Source organism: Podarcis gaigeae (genome assembly GCF_964106915.1).
Source record: "Podarcis gaigeae genome assembly, chromosome: 5".
Classification (NCBI taxonomy): domain Eukaryota; kingdom Metazoa; phylum Chordata; class Lepidosauria; order Squamata; family Lacertidae; genus Podarcis; species Podarcis gaigeae.
In genome coordinates, this window is record NC_139681.1 from 18909728 (window position 1) to 18930483 (window position 20756).

General features: G+C 41.9%; 1 protein-coding gene across 14 annotated transcripts in view; it reads right to left on the minus strand.

Moving 5' to 3' along the window:
• The window catches only part of KCNMA1 (potassium calcium-activated channel subfamily M alpha 1), a 545541-nt gene that overhangs the window by 394573 nt on the left and 130212 nt on the right, over positions 1–20756 (minus strand). For all 14 annotated transcript variants that reach the window (XM_083738255.1, XM_083738253.1, XM_083738251.1 and 11 more), the window contains exon 2: positions 12511–12675. In XM_083738255.1, the coding sequence (XP_083594381.1) occupies positions 12511–12675 (165 nt within the window). The remainder of the gene's footprint in view (positions 1–12510; positions 12676–20756) is intronic.

Consider the following 20756-nt stretch of genomic DNA (forward strand, 5'->3'; position numbering starts at 1 on the left):
TGTAACAATTAAACAAAGTGTTGCTAACTACAAGGTCAGAGCACTGCTCTTCTCTGCATGAGGAGGCCACAGCGCCTCAAGGGAAAGCCATCTGTGAGGTTTTGCAAATACGCTTCTTTGTAAAATGGGAAGCAACAGTTTAGGGCATTCCGTATACACTTAATAGAGACAGACTAATTATTAATGGCAGTTTACGGAGGTGGAAAGGGCGCAGGCAGCAAGAAATGGCTTTTCGCTGCAGATCAGATTCAAATGAAAATGTCTGGATTTTTTAAAAAACAACTTTTTTAGCATATGTATTGGGAGAGGGTTCCCTATTCCCCTTGTTGCAGCCTGTTTTCCTTGCAGCTATTTATACCCAAGTCGCAATGTGACACACATGGTTGCAACACAAATATTTCTGCAACCTGCCAATTGATGTGGAAACGCTGATGGGCTCATTTCAGCTACAAATACAATTTTTAGGCCTTTCTGACTGCATAAACAATGTCCGAAAAGGTAATGGCAAGAAATAAACCAGGATTTTTTGTGGGAAAAGTAAGTGACTAGGTATAAGAACTGGGCTGCCAAGTCTGAGTTTGACCTGACATTTCAGTGTTTTCCACTCCTCAGGGGCCCTCCAGAGGAATTTAAGATGGGGAAAAGTTATTTTCTGCTTGGCTCAGTAAGAGCTTTTTGCTATTAGCTCAGTTCCCATGTCAATCAGGTACTGCTCTGTGACCCATGGAGAGCAACTAGGCTCCCCACTTCATCCGCCAAACTCTTCTTCCCTGATCTAAGTTTCCGAGCACAAGTCAAAGTGTTGGTGCTGACCTTTAAAGCCCTAAACGGCCTTAGTCCAGTATACCTGAAGGAGCATCTCCACCCCATCATTCTGCCCTGACACTGAGGTCCAGCTCTGAGGACCTTCTGGTGGTTCCCTCACTGCGAGAAGCCAAGTTACAGGGAACCAGGCAGAGGGCCTTCTTGGTAGTGGCGCCCTCCCTGTGGAACACCCTCCCACCAGATTTCAAAGGAAAAAACAACTACCAGACTTTTAGGAGACATGTGAAGGCAGCCCTGTTTAGGGAAACTTCTAATATCTGAAGGACTATTGTATTTTAATATTTTGTTGGAAGCCAGCCAGAGTGGCGGGGTATAAATAATAAATTACTATTATTATTATTATCTACAATGCCAGTGTGGTGTAGTGGTTAAGAGCAGTAGTCTCGTAATCTGGTGAACCGGGTTCGAGTCTCCGCTCCTCCACATGCAGCTGCTGGGTGACCTTGGGCCAGTCACACTTCTCTGAAGTCTCTCAGCCCCACTCACCTCACAGGGTGTTTGTTGTGGGGGAGGAAGGGAAAGGAGAATGTTAGCCGCTTTGAGACTCCTTAGGGTAGTGATAAAGCGGGATATCAAATCCAAACTCTTCTTCTTCTTTATGTTCCAGGCTACACCCTCTCATCTCAGGAACGGAGGTTCCAGAAATCTCAAACTTTGAAACTCATTTCTCAGTCTCTGTGTAGCCAAACACCGCAAGGGCTAAAATGTTTGCAAGCAATGATATCGTCAAAATAGTTTATCATGTCCACCAAACCGTAAATTGGAATCTATTCTGCTTTAAGATTGGTTCTGGGTGGTGTACCATGGCAAGAAGAATGCCAATAAGAGCAATAAACATCACAACACAAATAATAAAGTGGCATTATAAAAAATAACTGCAGCAGTCAAAGCAATGCCAGTCAGCACCAATGAATTTTAGAATAAAACGCAAAATAAAAAAAAAAGGATTTGCCTGGCATCAGAAGCTATAAAGTGATATAACCTACCAAGCTTTCCTTTCCTTGACAGTTTACTATATGCAAGCTACTTAGAGTCCCCCAACCCCAGTATTGCTATCGTTACAGTTTATTTATTTATATTTATATGCCACATTTAGGAAAACTGGCTTCCAACACACAAATACGTAATTTAAGCACAAAGAAATGCAGCGTACAAAAAAATTAAGACAACAAAATCTTTTTTTTTCAAAAAGTGTTAGAAGCCAGATACAATCTTGCTGAAACAAACAAACGAAGACAATTGTTACATTTCAACCAAAACCTGCGTGCCAGGCTTATTCGCTGACATGCTAGTTTTCCACACACAGGGATTTATTTATTTTTGTCAACCTGCAATTTCAAATGATACAGCTGGGGCATGTTTACCATTTCCATGAGAACTAAGCCAAAGCTTTGAGATGAGAATGGATCTAAAAACCACCCAACACATGAAACTAAATTGAACGGATGACAGGCCGTGAAAAGCCTTGCTTGTATATTGTTGTTTCAAATTATTTACCCAAAACATCCTATTAAAATATACTTCTAATACAGATGGTCCAATGGCATGAATACTGCCTACATTTATCCGTTAAAATAAACACAAAAAAGTATTCGTTTTTAAAGGAACAGTTCAGCTTTTACCATTTTGGTGCTATCCATGACCTTGCATCAACGGTCATTCTTGGTTTTTTTTGCATTCATGGGTCTTTTCTCCCAATTTAAATAGACGTTCATTAATTTATGTCTGAAGTTACAAGTTTTTTCTTTCTAGGTGCTCTTGTAATGGAAGGTAAAGGTAAAGGTACCCCTGCCTGTCAGGGCCAGTCATGTCCGACTCTAGGGTTGCGCGCTCATCTCGCTCAAGAGGCCGGGAGTCGGCGCCGTCCGAAGACACTTCCGGGTCACGTGGCCAGCATGACGAAGCTGCTCTTGCGAGCCAGCTCCAGCGCCGCACACGGAAACGCCGTTTACCTTCCCGCTATAAAGCGGTACCTATTTATCTACTTGCACTTAAGGGTGCTTTTGAACTGCTAGGTGGGCAGGAGCTGGGACCAAACGACGGGAGCTCGTCTGCTCGTCTGGGACCAAACGACGGGAGCTCACCTGCGGGGATTCGAACCGCGGACCATGCGATCAGCAAGTCCTAGGCACTGAGGTTTTACCCACAGCGCCGTGCCAAATGGAAGTTACTGAAGTGCACCTGTGAATGGACTGAGCTCACTTTTTTTGCTTTTGCTTTTTAACAAGAACAACAGGAGAAAATCAGTTCCACAGCTGATTTTCAAATAGGAGGGGTTTTTTTGTAGTCAGGAGATTGTCTTGATGACACACCTTGTTTTTTAACTGATTTAATGAACCAATTATTGTCAGGGCTGCAGTATTTCAGTTCAGAGTATATTTAATGAAAAGCTGATTAATCTCTTGATTAAATAATGTAGGGAAAGTATTTCTCTTTTGAAAAAAACATCTTAAAAGCTTTTGCCCAAGTCACAAGACCAGGATATTATTATCTGATTAGAACTATATTAAGCTGTACATGCCTCTAGCCCACTTTTACAGTGAAATCCAACTACTTAGATGTGAGACCCATGGAGTTCAGGTAGGCGTGTATAGCAGGAATGGGGAATCAATGGCTCTCTAGATATTGAAGGACTCTAGTTTCCATCATCCCTCACCCATTGACCATGCTGGCCAAGGCTGATGCGAGTCCAACAACATTTGGAGGACCAGAAATTCCCCATGCCTGGTGTACAGAACTGCAATCTCAACTGGGTCCCCTACCCAATAATAATAATAATAATAATAATAATAATAATTTTTATTTATACCCCGTCTCCCCGGCCAAGACAGGACTCAGGGCAGCTAACACTGAATATAAATACAGTAAAAACATTAAAAACAAAACAAAGCAAACAGTTGATTAAAATATAAGTTAGAATACAGCTTAAAATGCAGCCTAGTTTTAGTGGTAGCCTATAGATCAAAGCCATAAGGGGAGAAATCGTCAAATATTCACCAGGGCCAACTATCCATGCTGGTCCTACATGGGCCAGCAAAAAGAGCCGAGGGAAAAACAAAATCCCATATGAGGGGTTCCATTTAAAAAAAAAAAAAATGAGAGGGGGGGTTAGACTGAGTCCAGCCCAAAGGCCAGGCAGAACAGCTCCATCTTGCAGGCCCTGCGCAAAGATGTCAAATCCCGCAGGGTCCTGATCTCCTGCAGTAGGACGTTCCACCAGGCCGGGGCCAAAGCTGAAAAGGCCCTGGCCCTGGTTGAGGCCAATCTAACCTCCTTGGGGCTCGGGACTTCCAAAGTGTTGTTATTTATGGACCTTGAGGTCCTCCGCAGGGCATACCAGGAGAGGCGGTCCCAGAGGTATGGGAAGTCTTTTAATTTCAACAGGTCTGTTCTGAGTATGACTAACATTGAATGCAATCCTATGCAGCTGGGTAAAGAAGATTCTCAGCAGGTACGTGATAAAATTTGATTGCTGTAAAGAAGTATGTATAGCTTTAAAACCTTGATCCTACATTCCATATTTCCATACTTGTGCTAACTGCTGATTTCTATAGCCGAATCTTGAAAGATGCCTGTCTCACCTTTTGTTTAAGACTTTCAAGGAAGGGGTTTCACAGCCTTCCTTGGCAACCCATGCCAGTGCTGAACTGTTCTATAATTAGACAGCTGCATCTTCTTGTAGTCATTTCTATTATGCACTAGGTTTCCTAACGGCAGAACGGAAACAGCGAGGAAGGCTGCCTATGGATGGCCTGCTGTTGAAGCCTGCAAAAAGTCTGTCTAGTTCAGCAGCGGACAAACAGATGCTTTTGGGAATCCCACTGGCAGGATGTGAAAGCATAAGACAATGTTTACATTTATAAGAATGTTACAAAACTGCCAACTCAATATAAAAAAATGGCAGTGTACAATAAGATGAGTAAAAAAATTCATAAAATCATAAAATAGAGAACAAATGACCAGCAATGCATCGTATTAAAACTGCTTAGCAAAAGAAACATGTTTTCAGCAGGTGACAAAAGAACAAAATTGTAGGGTGCTTGTCTTATTTCAATAGGAACTAGTACAGTATTCCGAATTACTGGTGCCACTACACTGATAAACCTTGGCTCCCATAGAAACTATAAAAGAAGCTCACAGTGGGACATTCAAGAGGGATTCTCCAGGTGATCACAGTGATCTCGCCAGTGTATAAGGGACAAGGTGGTCCTTCAGATAATGCCTGTGGCACAGCCATAGTCTTCAAGGAACATTTCAGATCCTTTTGCAACGTAGGATTTACCATGTGACCAAAGACAAAAGCTGCCACAAGAACAAAACTATTTTTTTTAATGGAACAACATTCTTTTGCAATTTGGACTCTAGAGGGAGTCATTTGCTATAGATGTTGAACTGGTAATGGAGACTTGCAACAGAAAGGTGTGTTTTTCCCATTCCTTAAAAAAAAAAATCACAATTCTTTTTTACAAAAACATTAAAAAGGTTTTCTAAAAAAAAAGAGAGGAGGATTTGGACTTGATGCTTTTGTTTCTGCTGACACCCCATTTCAAATGTTCCTACTGCCACCTTCTTAAGTAGCGTTTTAAAAATGTCTTGAGAGTTTGGTCTTACTGCAGTCATCTTTTTCCAGCTTGATTTAGATAAGCGGAGTTTTTGCATGCACAGCAAAAACTGTAGTGTAGTGTAGTGTAGTGTAGTGTAGTGGCACCAGTAATTTGGAATACTGTACTAGTTCCTAATGAAATCAGAGAGGCTCCCTACAATTTTGTTACTTTGTCACCTGATGGAAATATGTTTCTTTTGCTAAGAAGTTTTAATGTGATGCAATACTGGTCATTTGTTCTCTATGATTTTTTTACTCACTTTATTGTGAAAATATGCAATAATAAGGAAAGGGTGAAATCATGAGATTAATGCTGAGCTTTGCACATTGTGGCCCTGGTTAAAAATAAAAGACAGAACACTGTAACCAATTAAAGATTATCATAGCATGTTGCATGCTATAACTGGCGAAATGCAAGAACATAAGAAAAGTTCGGTTGGATCGTTCTAAGGAATCCTCAAGTCCAGCACCTTGTTTGAACGGTGACTAACCAAATATTTCCAGGAAGCTCAGAAACAGAGCACAAATCAAGTCAGATGGGTTGGGTGCAGATTAATATAATATAATATAATATAATAATATAATATACAATAAGCAACAGGTAGGATCATGACTGGGGAGGGGCAAACAGAAATATAATCCCTTCCAGGAACTTGCCAGGGCGCTGGGTAACCTACTCACTGCATGTATGGGGTGTGACCTTTAACAAAGCCAGATTCTCAGTATAACATAACTGTGAGGTCCATGGGATCTGGAGAAAAGGAGCAGCTCTCTTACAGCCTTGCTACTTCCTGAGCCTCTTCACAACTGGGGGAGGGGGGGTTCCCCTCAGTCTTGTTTGGTCTCTTAAGTCAAAGCCATGTATGATACCCCTTCCCCATCAATCCTCAGGAGAAAGGCAGGGCCAGTGGAAAAAATAAATTTAGCTTGGCTGCCAAGGACAGCCCAAATGTGTGGGCCCCTGGTAAGTACAGTTATATAAATCATCCACTATGCTATCCTGAAATGACATCATGTGGATGGATGTACTATGTATGATTAATAGATGAGATTGGTACAATAAGTCGTTCATTGCATCTTTCTAGCTTTATATCTCTGTTTCACAACATAACATCCTGAAATGACAATACTGAATCATTTTATGATTCATCTAGTTTTATTTATCTACATGGCCTCTCTTATCTTTTTCTTTCTTTCTTTTAAATTCAAACACAGTTGGATAGGTTTTCAAATCCTGGCATTCGTCAGGTGCATAAAAACCAGACCATCCCATAAAATTTGAGGCAGATGGCACTACTGAAGGTCTGGTAGCACTTTGGTTTTGATTTCGTAAGAGAATGGAGAAGGCACACACACACACACACACAACCCAAACCCAAGATGTGCCAAAAATATATTTCTGCTTCATCATCCTCAGAATTATGCTTGCATAGACCTCCTACAAGCCCAAAATCAATTTCCAAAAATGCACCATAGGTTTGGCAATAATATTGGTGCAGAAGCAAAAAGGGGAAGGGGAAGAAACAGAGAGAGAGAGAGAGAGAGAGAGAGAGAGAGATGGTGGATTAAAGGAAGCTGCAGTTACCATAGAAACCAATGAGACCAACTCAACACTGTGTACTTTGTAGCATCATCATTCTGTGGCTGATGAACCCCAACGGGAAGCATTGTTCCTGTCCCTATGGAAACCTAGGGAACAGCCCACACTGTAGTCACGGGAGATTAAAGCAAACTGGAGCAAATATCTTCCAATTCAGCTATGAGCAATCTCTCCTACTGAGAGCTAACACTGATTTACACATACACACACACACACACAGAGAGAGAGAAAAAGAACATAAACCAGGGACATCAATAACAGACCCAAGCCGAGCAAAGGTGTTCGGTCTACAAATTAATTTTAAGGAAAGAAGAAGTGTTTGCAGGCAGCTTAACACATGTGAACACCTAGGAAGCGGATTTATGGCTGCACCTAATCCCCATGGCAACCCACGAGGAGGTTTAAAGCTCAAAATAAACTGCTCCATAAAATGACTTGTTTTTTTCCTAATACAAACCACTACCTACCATTCGATAATTAGCATCCATTTCATCCACCGTCCCCCCAGGTGATTATATTTCAAACTAGGAGCTCCTTAGCTAATTATTGCACTAGTAGGGACCCTGAGCTAGTATGCCCAACAGAGACTGTAGCTTCCTATATTCCTTCTGCAAGGGCAGAGCTTCGAGTGTGTGGAGCAATAAGAGACAGGAGGAAAAGCAGGAAAGGGGCGAGTCTTGCTCTACTTCAAAAGCTACTGTGGTGAAGTGTGTTAAAAATAATAGTTTACCAGTAAGTAAATGTTCGCCAAAATCAGTGCATATTGTACAGTTGGTTGCTACAGTTCTGCTCCCCAGTAAACCCTTCTCTACCACCATGTAATATGTCATGCCACAATCAGCTCTTAATTATGCCAAACAAAGATACCATCCCAGGAATGCCAATGTGCAGGCATATTAATTAATTGTTTAGCGATGCTGACCAAGTTCACAATTATGGCCAACACAGTTGGGAAAGTCTCTGCTATAAGGGAGGCCCAGGCTCATTCAAGTCAAGCTCCATCTCAAAAGGGGGTTCACCCCCAACCTCTATCACTGCTCCTGCTAGATCTTTCCACTTTTGCAAGCAACCCCACCTCAAAGCTTCTGTGATGGAGGGAAGGTAACAGAGGGCACCAATGCTCACTAGCTGGGTCTGGCAAACTTTGCCTCTTAGAACCTGCTCACTGTCGGGAGGTTACAAAGCTGACCATGTGGTGAATACGTTTTTTTGCACACGTTCTAGCTCAACGCTCAAAAGAACCAGGTGGATTTCAAGGGAAGTAGGGCCAGGGATTGTTGGCAACGCATGGCAGGAATCACGTAAAACTCGAGCGCTAACAGGGCAGGGCACAGGGAGGCGCTGGCGAGCTCCCACCCTCAGAGCCATGTGACTTCCAGGATTCTCAGGTGATCGCAGTGAACTTCTGCAGCCAAAACCTTAGACATATACTGAGAACCCTGGAAGATGGTTCAGGCACAGTCCGTTGCAATCTATCCCACATAACACAAAAATATATGTAAAGCCCATGGCAGTGAGCAAAGTTATAGTGCATAAAACATATGTACGAAATGTTAAAATACATTCTTTCCAACCATCAAATTAGGTGGTGGAGGGGAGCATCTCAAATGTTGTTTTCTTTTAACAGCGTTATTTTCGAAGTGTTCAGGATTAATTTAGAACCGAATTAGCTTTCACAAACTGTTCCTGGTTTTGACAGCTGCCCAGGCAAAGGATGTCACATTTTAAATAATTTTCACACATTGAGCTGCTGACAAGTTTTCTAATTTTTGTAACATGGAAATGAAAGAGAATAGGGATGGACGGATATCCTCAGTTTCCCTTTCCCCCCTCCCATTCTGGTCCCATTCTGGTTTGCTTCTGACCCATGTTCTGGTTCTGCCTGCCTGCCTGCCTTAACTTAGAAAGAAAGTGAATTAATTTTGGAACTGGTGCGTGCACAGACTGGTGCAGTTTTCAGTTTGCAGGTGATCCAAGACATGCAAGCACAATCAAAGAAATTGTGAGCCTTTCAAGGTTCCTTTTTGCAAAGGGCTTTCATGAATGTGTACCTACGTTCCTGTGGCTTTAGTAACCAGCAGGGAAACCAAAACTTATGCTGCGCATGTGCAGCACTCTGAGCCAACACAAAATCAGAAATGAAGAATGGTGCGTAAAGGATATAAAAACAGCTCGATTTTGTGGATGCAGCCTGAGCTAGCATAGGTTTGGAGATGGATACTAGACTCTCCAACTTGACCCGGCTATACTAACAGACCTTCCAAGTGTACCTATTTTCCAGGAAAAGTCCTAGATTTACAGAAGCCATCCCAGTTTCCAATTTGTTCCCAGAATGTCCCATATAATCAGAATGTACATTCCTATTACTATTATAGTTGGTCCTTCTGGATTCAGTGACACTGACTCCTTATTGGGCATAAGTGGGCATCGGACTGCAGCCTTACAAAGTTTTCTTTTCTATGGAAAAGAAACTCCTTGACTGGACTTGATATAAAGAGATCTGGTAACTTTTGGTTTCTTCTAGCATTTACGAATGCAACTGGTTATTTGTTTCACAGATGGAGAAATGTCTTAGTTCACTCCATGAGCGCTCCTTTCACAGCTAGCTATCAAGAAGGTAGGCAGATCTCACTAGCTGCCAGATATGTGCTGCCATCCAAACCAACTCTTTTGCACTTTGATTGGTGAAGGTAGGAACCCATTTCATGAAGAATGAGGTGAGAGCCATACTAAACTGAACAATATGCAAAAAACAACAAAAACAACAGAGAAAGGGTCCTGAAAATATTAGCCTTTGTAGCTCTTGCCCTTTTACCATGAGTCTTATTGAACATATGGTACTGCCTTAAATGGGTGAGACCATTGGCCCATCCTGCCAAGAACTGCCTACTTGGCAGCAAGTCTCTAAGGCCTCAGGCAAGGGACTTCCTTAACCCAAAAGGCCAAAGACTCAGTCTGGAAAGTTGTGCAGGCAGAGCTCTGGGCTGCTCAACTGAGAGACTGACCACCCTCATTGGAGCTCCTTTCCAAGGAAATAACTGATCATATAAGAATGAAAAAAGGGTGATCTGAAGAAAGAACTATTGATGAAGTCCTGTTTTTAAGATCAATTTTCACACCACACCTTAATAACTTTTTTTCTTTGCTTAGCAAAGAAATCTAGGCGGCAGTTGCACAACAGCTTTCTTTGCGTGAGCACGCCAAACCAAAAATCAATTGCTACTATTTCTTCTCCCTCCACACCAGTGTTCAGTGAACCACTTCCTAAAGGTTATTTAATTGTGAATCTGGAAGATTGATTTTGATTTAAACTGTGGCCTACAGTATGAAAAGGTACTGTAATTTCTTCGTCTGTCACTCTGGCTGATCTAATTTTGATCTGCAACTGACCTACAAAAAGCCATAATCTTTTACTCAATAAAACAGAATTTTCTGCAGTTGGCTTTCAAGGGGAAATGATCAGACCTTTCAGGAATACATGGCGTGCTAGGTCACTAAGAAGCAGAGGCGGGTAAATATCTTTAAAAGATTTTCAATAACTATGCCCTCAGTTTCAGCTGGGATTTTACTTAAAAGAGCCACAACCCATAAATTCATTGGCAGAAATGTCCACAGAAACGTTGGATGCAAAAATGCTACCTAAAAGTAAGCTGCATTCCTAAACTGACAGGAAAACAATGTGTGGTTAAGTACATTTTCTTCCTATCTTTTTCAATTATATTGCATATTAATAAAGCAAAATATGCACATTTAGTTTTGCTCTGCCATAAAGCAACCAAACCCAAATGTTGATCCAATTTTTAAAAAACAACAATTCCTAACTACCTGTGCAAATGTCAATATACTGTACCCACTTTTAGTGAACCATTGCAACAGACAAAACCATGAAAGGCAGAATATTCATATTGGCCATATATATTCTATCAAAAAAGAAAGAAAACCAAAACCACATTTGCTATCTCATCTTTTCTTTTCATAGAGCTAGGCTGTTTTTAAACAGATCCTTGTCGACTTGTGTGGCGAAGATATTGACATGCCTTTTTGGGGTGTTTGTTCACAAAAAAATTCTAGTTACATCTAGTGTTTGTTGTTTGTTAGACTAAATTCCATTACTTTTAATTTATCCAAACTAAATTTACAATCTGACAACGTGTATAGAGACCAATAAACTTATTACATCCTTTGACTGTTCCTGATATATAAAATTTTAAATATAAAACCATGTTACCTGCATGGTGTTTAAGCTAATATCAATATAGAGACAACTGGATTCCTTATATGTACAGAACACACTGTTCTATACATGGTTCAAAATGGCTCCATAACACTTGCAAACAATTCTTTAAAAATAATAATAAATTAATGGTGTGGGTGTATGAAACTTAATGATAAAACCTGTTAAAAGTCCACAGTAATGATACTTCCATAATATAAGCACTTTGGACTCAAATCTAACAATACTAGCTCTAAATCTCAATTAAATCTAGGCAATTAACCCAAATTAGCCTGTTGGTTGCAGTGTGTCCTAGCAGGCAGCCTACCTAAATTCATTTTGCATAACAAACGAGCCTTGTTCCCACAGGGCCTGGATCCAAATTACTTACACCCAAATAAGGGAAATCTTTCCCCTGGAGGCGAAGAGCTCAGAACCAGGCTCAAGGGAGGCAAAAATGTTCCACATTTTTAATTTCCTAATAGAACTAGCCCTCTTTCCATTCACAAGGTTCCATCGAACCAAGTCTTACTTAGACCAACTGGAATCAATAGACTTAAGTAATAGGTTTATTATTTCAGTGGGTCTACTGTAAGTATGATTAATATTGGATATTGCCCACCATTTAACAACTCTACAAGGATAACAGTTATCTAGAGAACTGAATACAAGAAACTTTTGGAGCTTTTGTGGCACAAATGCACCATTATGGGGAAGACTTGCTGTGCCTGGAAGTTGGTGCAAAATTATGACAAAAACGATGCCTATATTGAGTATCAGAACCTCCCCGACATTAGTAGTTAATTTTCATAACCTTAGGTGTCAGAAACAATACTTTCCCCTTCAACAGGAACAAACCTGTCCTCCTTTAACTTTCTGTGCAAAAATTAGTCTACCAGGATCCTGTGGAAAGGAAAGGGGTTTCTGAAGACAGTTTGTCACATAATATGGCACCCTGATACAAACAATATTTACTTGGAAGATGCATCTCATTTCTCTTATTTGAACTAACTCTCAAATACATAGGTTTAGGAACCAAGAGCTAGAGTGGATGCACATTGCCAACCTTTTCACCTAATTACTTTAAATATCAAGGAATAGCCTGGTTGCCTGTCCTCATGAGGCCATTTTCTGTATGTATCAGCAAGCAGACACCAAAGAGAGAAAGTGTTGTTCATGTGAAAATTACTATATTGTTAAATGGGGGGTATTGGCTAGCCTACTGAAAAAAGTAGATGGAAAATCTGAAGAAAGCATAGGGAAACTCACAAGGACTCTGCCAGTTAAGGTCTGGGCTGAAATCATCACCCCTGCCCAGTCTTTAACAGAGGTCATCCAGCCCACTTCTGCTGCCACAACTTCTTCTTTCTCATCTGTGGGTTTCAAGTCCCCATCTGCCTGGGTCTCCCCATTGCTGGTTATCTTCTGGACCTCCTGTAAAATTGAGAGAAAGAGATGAACAGTTAGAATGGCAGGGGTTAAACTGCAACAGAGTACCAGATAAACACATCATCTCTGTTTGTGGTCTCCCAGTTCAGTGCATTAGAAGCTAAACAGATACTACTGACAATTAATGTCTCTGTGTAAAGTTACCCAACGCCTTTATATCCTCTTTACTGGGGATCCCCCCCTTCCCTGTTGTTTGTCTATTTTATAAATAATGCTTGCATTGTGGTAAAGTAATAATACAAGTTATCACACACACACACACGACAGTTATCACCACAACACATGGTGAGTGGGAAAATTATGTTCTTCTGTCAAATGGAAAACTGGCCTGCCTTCTATGGGATACACAAATAAGAATATTCCTGTTAATGGCAAGTGCTTACTTTCTTGAAAGAAAGAAAGAAAGAAAGAAAGAAGCCCAAGTCAAGCCATCAAAAAGCCAACTCTGGTACAGCACACTTTCAGTTATGGCAAGTTCAGAAATGCAACCACAAGCAGCTCTGTGATAGGGGCAGGGAGGAGATGATGGCAGGACCTGTTGTCTGAACAGTGCACCAGTACTAAAGTGTTGGTCCTAGCAGGGAGGGAGATATCATTTGGGATGTGCTTCAGGCACTGTCTAGGCCTGGCACTGCTTTCAACTTTGAGTTGATGAGTTATGGGCAACGTAAGGTGACCCCACCTAAAAACTCCCCTGGTTGGCATTTCTCTTTCCCAAGCTCTATGCAAATACAGTGAGTGGTGTTTTTCAAAAGTTGCTAGGGAGATGCAGTAGGTATTTTTGACACCACAGGAGCCAGTTTCCTCTCTCTGTTCTCATATGCAATGTAGCTGGCACCTGGAATGTCGGCAATCTCAATACAGCCTCATATTTGTATGGTCCTGTACGCAAACCTCAATGCAAAGTATGCACACAGACAAAATTAACCTACGATGCAACACACAGTGAATGCGCACGATAGTCAGGTCTTGTTTTAATTTATGGTTTCCTGAATGAGTTTTCCAAGGAAGCTCACACTGGGCGAGTGCGTGGAACCTTAAACACCAAACAGAATGGGGATGCAGAGCTGCCAATCTTCCAGCAAGCTGCCGGGTTGCCAAGGAGCCACTCTGAAAACGGAGCTGCGTGATTAATCCGAGGAACTCCTCTCTGGCTGTAAGCACTGTCCCTCACTGAGTCACCAGAGGAAGGGAGGAAGAAGCAAATTAAGAGGAGGCATTCTTGCTGTGCTATGCCGGCTGAATCACCACTGACCCCTGCCATTCACAGCCAGCCCTCCTCGCGGGGCACTGCTGCAAGGACACTGCATCGCCACACCCAAGTTCGATATGCTTCAATAATGAACAGCACAAAAGATATGGGGGAGGGGATGATATGGGGTGGACCCACCCAAATACTGTAGCTTGTTTGTTCAGGTCAGTAAGAGAAGTTCAACTCCCAATGCTGTTTTTAACACTCTTTACTGCTTCCTGAAGATTTCAACAAGACAAGGATGCAGAAAAAGCCGCAACTCAAAGGAATCTCCCACTGCGTTGGTGACACAACAGCAGTAATATTTATTAACTATCCCAGCATAGTAAACATTTGAGTTGCCTGGTGTAAGTAAGCAGCATCCCTCAACCCTTGTAGATGTCCCCAAGGGCTTTAGGAAGCTCTGATTCTCACCAGAGGTTTCAGAGCATGGAACAGCAAGCCATAGCTTCATTCCTGTCACATCCTCCACAGATAAATCAATATTGCATCCACTGAAATGTTACTGACTTCTCCATATTTTAAATTTTACATTGCAAGTTTCAAAACACTAATATTTCAGATTTTGAAGTTTTATTGACATTTTATTCACAGTTGGAATCCTTCCCAAACTTTCCCCCCAAATTGGGGGGGGGGGGTATATCCAGAATATTAGAGTGAAAACAAATACGGTACACATTCTGTGGATGGATGAAATCTATGCATTCTAAGCATGGTAAGATTTGGTTTGAACAAGCATTTTCTTCCTTTAAAATGCCTGATTGCTTGATTGATTGATTGCTTGATTGACTGATTGATAGAGAGATTGATTTTCTATGTTGATTCCCATTCAACTAAATCCCAAAGCAGCTTGCAAACAATGAATAACAAGCAATTAATGGTTCAGAATGCAGCAAATGTGTAGTCAAATTGTTTAGATTTAGAACAAATTTATGATTCAGAATGATTGCTCATGTTCACATTCCATTGTGAAATATGAATGGCAGCATCTGACTGATAAAGTGAAATATACCATCATTTGCACTGTGGTCAAAACAGATTTCTGCCATACAGAGTAAATGAATTATAATTCAAATCAAAACTCTGTGTGCACGCACGCACACACGCATGCATGCACAAATCAACATCTGTGGCAAGGATAAAAGTCATGCTTCCTTTTCAATTATGTATAGTCTTTATTATATGATAAATATAGATCTGATGAATCAGATATTCTGCAGTCAACATTCATGAGTGATACATTCCACACAAAAATTAGCCATCCTCTTGCTGTTTAATGAAGTCTCTATGTGAGGTTGTGTGGGGTTTTAGGCTGAAGTTGATGACAGGCAGTTTTAGTTCTCCTTTACATCCATTTCAGCTGAAGTTGTAGATGTGCCTATAGTCCACAACAGATTGGATTGAAGGGAAACAAACTTGAGTGCAATGCAGGGAAGAGAGCAGTGCAGTTGGCAGATGGTTCTAAACCACTGAGCCTCTTGGGCTTGCAGATCAGAAGGCTGGCGCTTCAAATCCCCGCAATGGGGTGAGCTCCTGTTGCTCTGTCCCAGCTCCTGCCTACCTAGCAGTTCGAAAGCACGCCAGTGCAAGCAGATAAATAGGTACTGCTGTGGCGGGAAGGTAAACAGTGTTTCCGTGCGCTCTGGTTTCTGTCACAGTCCTCTGTGCGCCAGAAGAGGTTTAGTCATGCTAGCTACATGACCCAGAAAGCTGTCTGTGGACAAATGCCGGCTCCCTCGGTCTGAAAGCGAGATGAGCGCAGCAACCCCATAGTTGCCTTTGACTGGACTTAACCGCCCAGGGGTCCTTTATCTTTTACCTTTTCATCGGACTAGGGAGATGGTGTTCAGACAGTTCTGGGTGGGGTGGCACTTCCCATGAAGATTAGCGGTTTTGAGATGAAGGAGATGCTTTTCACCAGTGTTTCACCTTTAAAACTCTGCATGACCTGGGATCCAGGTACCTTAAAAACCTCCTGCTTCTACATGAATTTGCCTGCGTGTTATGAGCCTCACCAGAGGGAAAGAGCATTACGGTGCCTGGGGAAGGAATCTTTTCCTTTGGAACGCTCCCCTCCAGGCCTGTCTGCCTCACACCCAATTTAATGAGTTTTAAGTACCAGACAGATTTCTTCTTAATTTCCCCCAGACAGTTAAGGTTTAGCAAAGTTGAAGCTACTTTTTTTTTTTTTACTGTTTGATTTGTTCTATGGTTGCAGCTATTTAAAAAAAAGTTTTAAGGTTGTTATTTGGTTGTGGTGGTTGTATCAGCTTGAAAATGTTTAAATATAAAGACAGAGAAGAAGTAAATGGCATTGCAGCCCTTCCATGAGCCAAGAAGCAGGACCAGGGGAAGGGAGAGAGACATTTCAAGAAACCTAGAATGAAGTTTTAATTGGTGCCTTATTTAGAGGCATGGCAGGTACATTTTAAGCTAATACTATCTTTATGCAGGCTGCTTACCTGTTGTTTTGTAAAGTATTCATTATTTTAATTGCTTGATGACAGGAACATATAAATAGAGTGAAGTGGGAGGGTGGTATATCTCTAGCGCTTGGTGTGATGTTGTCTCTCTTACATTTATAAATGGGGAAAGAGAAAAAGCCTCTTTATCAGAATACTTGGCTAAGCAGTGATGAATCCATTTGGGGGCTTGTGCCAGACCCTGAAAAATCCAGTTAATTGGGGGAGGGATAAGTGTAAGCGATTTTTATTTAATTCTCCGGTTTTCTAATATCATTCTACCCCCATGGCAAAATCCAAAAGGAATTAAAATGACCAAGGCCAATGCATTTCTTTTTCATAGCTTCCTGCAAAATGCCCAGGGTATGGGGTGGAGTGTCTAATTGTGTCCTCAAAACAACCCTGCGAGGTAGATTAGGACGGGAGATTGTAACTTGCTCAAGGCCAGCTAGTAAACTTGGCAGAGATTTGAACTGAGGTCTTCCTGGTCCAAGCTCAGCAATGAACCCCATTACCTCCATGCCCTGATTTCTTTCCTTAATGGAGTAGTCATTAGCCAGTAAGGAGGGCAGGGGAGAGAGACTGTGCTGCTGACTTGCCTTCTCAGCTCCAAACGCCATGGCCACTTGCCAAGGGGAGGGGCGAGGTAACAGGAGCTTGCTATGGTGCAGGCAAGGCAAGAAGAGCATCTGATTGGCTCTGCCATAGCTCCTACACCATGCCACTCCTCCTTCCAGTGTGCAACAGCAACACACACTGATGGGTGGTGCTGATAACACCAAGGTTGCAGGTTCGATCCTCATATGGGACAGCTGTGTATTCCTGCAATGCAAAGGGTTGGACTAGATGAACCTCAGGGTACCTTCCAACTCTATGATTCTATGGAAATGGTTCTGGAGTGCATCCTTCCTTTGTTCAGAATGCCTCAGCCTAGGAGGTTGGGGAACATTTATTTGCCTTTTGCATAACAGCTGCAGTTTCCTACAGGGTAGCAAGGCAATGTTTATTGCCGCTTGAGCACATGCAAACGGTTAAACGGAACTCTAAATAATTCAGCGTCCAAGTCTGATTGCATCTTTTGGCACAGGGAATGACCTCATCCTGAAACTGAAAGCTCCAATTAAACTAAAGCTGAGAAATGAGATCTCAGGTTTGAATAGCACCATAACCATTTGTTTTTAAAAGCACCAGGTACATATGTCACTGAGAGTTCCAGAAAATATATACATATGGAATCACTCCAGGTGAGGAGGTGATCTACTGAGCTCACCCAGATTAAAACTGTGCCTACTGGTAGCACAGAAAGTGCAAGGAGGCAGGGGAAGGAAGTGTTTGCAAAACATTTTAGCATGGAGATTTAAAAAGAAGCAGCAAAAGTGAACCAACAAATGTCACCTAACAGCTATGGCTGCTGGCTGACAAACTAGGTTACCGCCAGCCTCCTTCTGAATTTCTTATGTTCTTATTAGGTTGCATTGACGTCAGATATCATACTGTAACACCCCCCACACCCCAGTTTAAAAGGATTAATTATTGATACCTAGAAAAACATTCTTCTTTTCAGTGCAGAAAGGGAAACAGAGAGCCAAGTGGAAAACACATCTGATGAAACAACCGAACGTTTTTTCCCTATAAATTATTCACAGGCTATGTAATGGTTGCAAATTTGGCGGCTAAAGAAAACCTGCACCCAAAACAGATTTTAGTTCATGCATCCCATGCACAATCACTTGGCGGAAAGTCACACTTTCAAGGAGCCTTACTTCCCAGGATGTAAGGAGCCAACTATTTGGAACCTCCAGTTCAATTGCCATCTTCCCCCAATTGCTTGAAGGCAAATAATTGCCGGGAGGGTGTTGCCTTTTATATGCTGACAGCTGATTTGAGGTTTTGATATGTTTGGAGGCTCCATGACAGCCCAGCAAAGTAACAGGAGTTGGGCAGAAGGTTCTGGGACAAAATATGAAGCCTTGGGTAATGGTACTTATTTTGATCTAAATATTAAGGATCTGTCTATGGCTTTAGGTAAAGGTAAAGGGACCCCTGACCATGAGGTCCAGTCGTGGCCGACTCTGAGTTTGCGGCACTCATCTTGCTTTATTGGCCGAGGGAGCTGGTGTACAGCTTCCAGGTCATGTGGCCAGCATGACGAAGCTGCTTTTGGCAAACCAGAGCAGCGCACGGAAATGCGTTTACCTTCCTGCTGGAGCGGTACCTATTTATCTACTTGCACTTTGACGTGCTTTCGAACTGCTAGGTTGGCAGGAGCTGAGACCGAACAAGGGGAGCTCACCCCATCACGGGGATTCGAACTGCCAACCTTCTGATCGGCAAGTCCAAGGTCTATGGCTTTAACCTGAATTAAATGGCTCATATCAAATCCTTCCACATGAAGAGAAACTTACTTGAAATGTGCATATGAGGGAAGGGGGACTACGGACAAGCACACACACAAACACAGCAAGAGAAGAATCAGCTCATCTGCTCATTATCTGTCATCAAGAAAATAGTTACAGGAATAATTCAGAGCCTTGATTTCATCACAGGTACTACCATGCCAATGCCTCACCCTGCCAAAACTGCTGTTGATGTTGGTGTGAGGGCCATTTGGTGATGTAATAACACAAAACACTTGTTTTGAAATGTGACTCAACTTCCTGGATCCCCACTCAGAAGTTAAGTTGTTTGTGACTTCTAATGTCAGTTTTGAGTTCGTTCAGAGAGATAGAGAGGTTCTATCATTCCGAAAGAGCTCAGACTTTGAATTCCATATCTAGGTACCAATACGTGTCTGATGCCCTCTGTCACAAATTGCAGAGGGGGAAAAGGTTGTTACTGCTGTAAATACATTAATAAATCTGCAGTTTGCATAATGTGTGTTAATGTTGTGTGCTGCATATATGCTGGAGTTCGAAAAATAATATGGGCCATAATTCAACACAGCTAAAACAAATGGGCCTAACTCTGTGTTGGATTATGGCCAAGGAAAGATGTGAATCTTGCTAAACCCTAATGGAATAGTTTCTTGGCAGAATGGAATTCAAGTTTTCTTAAAGCTTGTACAGGGGTCAGCAACTTTTTTCAGCCGTGGGCTGGTCCACCATCCCTCAGACCATGTGGTGGGCCAGACTATATTTTTGGGGGGCGGGGGAATGAATTCCTATGCCCCACAAATAACCCAGAGATGCATTTTAAATAAAAGCACACATTCTACTCAAGTAAAAACATGCTGATTCCCGGACCGTCCGTGGGCCAGATTGAGAAGGTAATTGGGACGCATCCTGCCCCCGGGCCTTAGTTTGCCTATCCCTGCTTGTAAGGTAAAAAAGAATACTTTGAGCATGATTTCACCAAAATGAAGCATTTGAAGCCATCTCTATTTTAACAGCAATTCTTAGCCATGTACTTCATTGATTTGGAAAGTTGCTTTTCTGCTTGCTGTGAATTTGGCCATCTCTTAAGATATCATAATCAAAATTTGAATGATGGTTTGTGAGATCAAAGAGCAGGTTTCCATCTGTGCTTGGACATGATTGGATATAATTTTTAAATCAAGATGGCAGACTGAACATTTCAAAACTGCAATGATTTTAACCATTAATTTCAAAACTGCCCTGATATTTTGGTTTTTAAGAATTCCCTAGCAAGACCGGGTAAGAAGCTGCTAGCCATTTAGAACGTATGAAACCCCAAACAAGCATTTTGATACAGCAAACTCTAGATGCAATGATAATCCCTGTTTGAGAAAGGCTATAGTCCTTCATAACTAAATGGAACAAAATCACCACCATTGCTCTGATTACTCCAGCTTAGATTGCAGGTAAAATAAAGTATGTCACATTTAGAAGTACACTCTATACTTTCTCTAGTGTACCAGAATATGGTGCAGTACCAACATAGGTGTTGAATAAATGGCTCAGTCTCTCCACAGCTTGGACCTGAATAAGCAAAACATTCTGATAGCCTGGCTCTGAACTTCTCTTTTCAATAATGCAAGAAAAGGCCTGCTGGATCAGACCAAAGGTCCATCTAGTCCATAATCCTGCTCTCACAGTGGCCAACCAGATGCCTGTGAGAAGTCCAAAAACAGGATCTGAGTGGAACAGAACACTTCCCACTTGTGATTCCAAGCAACTGGTAGATCAAGGCACACGGCCTCTGACACTGGAAAAAAATACAGATGGCTCTTTCTAGCCTCGTTCCTAGTGATCCATTGCATGGACTTCACCGTGTTCATTGTACTGTGGCAACAGTTTCAAGTAGTGACTTGAAGGTCTGAATGAACCATCAGCCCCATTCCCTCCAACACAATGCTGCTCAGCAGGAATTTCACACATCAAGGAATGCATATT